The 1169-nt window shown below is 54.4% G+C and overlaps 1 protein-coding gene across 1 annotated transcript in view; it reads left to right on the forward strand.

The window, feature by feature from the left end:
• The window catches only part of EMH_0079310 (uncharacterized protein), a gene marked incomplete at both ends in the record, with an annotated part of 1724 nt that extends 847 nt beyond the window's left edge, over nucleotides 1–877 (forward strand). The window contains one exon of the mRNA XM_013500122.1: nucleotides 242–877. Within this exon, the coding sequence (XP_013355576.1) occupies nucleotides 242–877 (636 nt within the window). The remainder of the gene's footprint in view (nucleotides 1–241) is intronic.
• Between the last annotated feature and the right edge of the window lie 292 nt (nucleotides 878–1169).

Below are 1169 nucleotides of genomic sequence, written 5' to 3' on the forward strand. Positions count from 1 at the left end.
GGCAACCGAAGCGGGACCAGATATGCGGACCTTCCTGACCCTGGCGGAGCGGGAATTTCGGGAAATGGGAATCGCGGAGGCTCAATGGGGTGTACTGATACGCAAATACCTAACAGGTCGCGCAGCAACACAGTGGAATTTCGTAGTTAGGTCAGGAATAGATATGACAGACTGGCAACTGGTGTGCGAAAGACTTTGCGAAAGGTTCCTCGGGTATACGCGGGATGTCATGTTAAGCCAGATGAAAGAAAACGAGTGGACTGGCAATTACAACGAATATTGCAACGAGTTCTCAGACATAGTATCCAATGGAGAAGAACTGCCCGGACACGACCTGATTATGTACTTCCTCGCCGGATTACCCACGGATATCGGAGACGAGCTGACCGACAAAGGCAAGCGGACATTTTCGACGTGGAACGAGGCCGCGAATGCGCTGAGAGCGTACATGGTTCCATTCAATCTGTGGAGGGCCCAGAGAAAACGTGCACTACAGGAGCTGCAGGGTGCAGAGAAGCCGAGACCTAAGCGTAGGAGTCACCTCAGGGAATACGGAGAGGCGAACAGACGCCACAACGAGGCTGTCTACGGCGTCAATCGTAAAACCTATTCGACGGGGAGAACGACGATGGACGGGGAAAGAGATACAACCCGTTGCTTCGAGTGCACAGGCCAGGGGCACTTGGGAAGGGAATGTCCCTTGCGTAATGGCGTAGCAAGACGGAGAGGCGAAACTTGCTCGAAGTGCGGCGGAATGGATCACTACGCTAGGGATTGTGCAACGAACCGTCGAACAACGAACGGAAATCCGCGGGTCATCACGGCAATGCACACAGAGCCGCGGGAGGGAGAGTCACGGTTAAACGAGAAGGCCTAGGCATTGGGGGAGAGAAATGTCCTAGGCCAAAACGAAATAATGGCAGGGCGCACCTAGTAGCATCGGGACCGAATGCCATTAACATCTCCACCCCTGCAAAACGGAATGATCGGACAAACGACGGAAACGAATGCCGGAGACACGGGACGCTGTCGAGCGGAATCCAGACTCACGGGAACGGGAACGGAACCGACGAGAGCGCATCACATGCGGAACGTACTAAGGTAGATCAGACAGGCCAGGAAGAATGTCTTATACCCCCGTGGCTGTGGGCAGAAGAAAACACTGCGGG

The sequence above is a fragment of the Eimeria mitis genome, genomic scaffold, assembly GCF_000499745.2.
Source record: "Eimeria mitis Houghton genomic scaffold, Emh_scaff5032, whole genome shotgun sequence".
Classification (NCBI taxonomy): Eukaryota; Apicomplexa; class Conoidasida; order Eucoccidiorida; family Eimeriidae; genus Eimeria; species Eimeria mitis.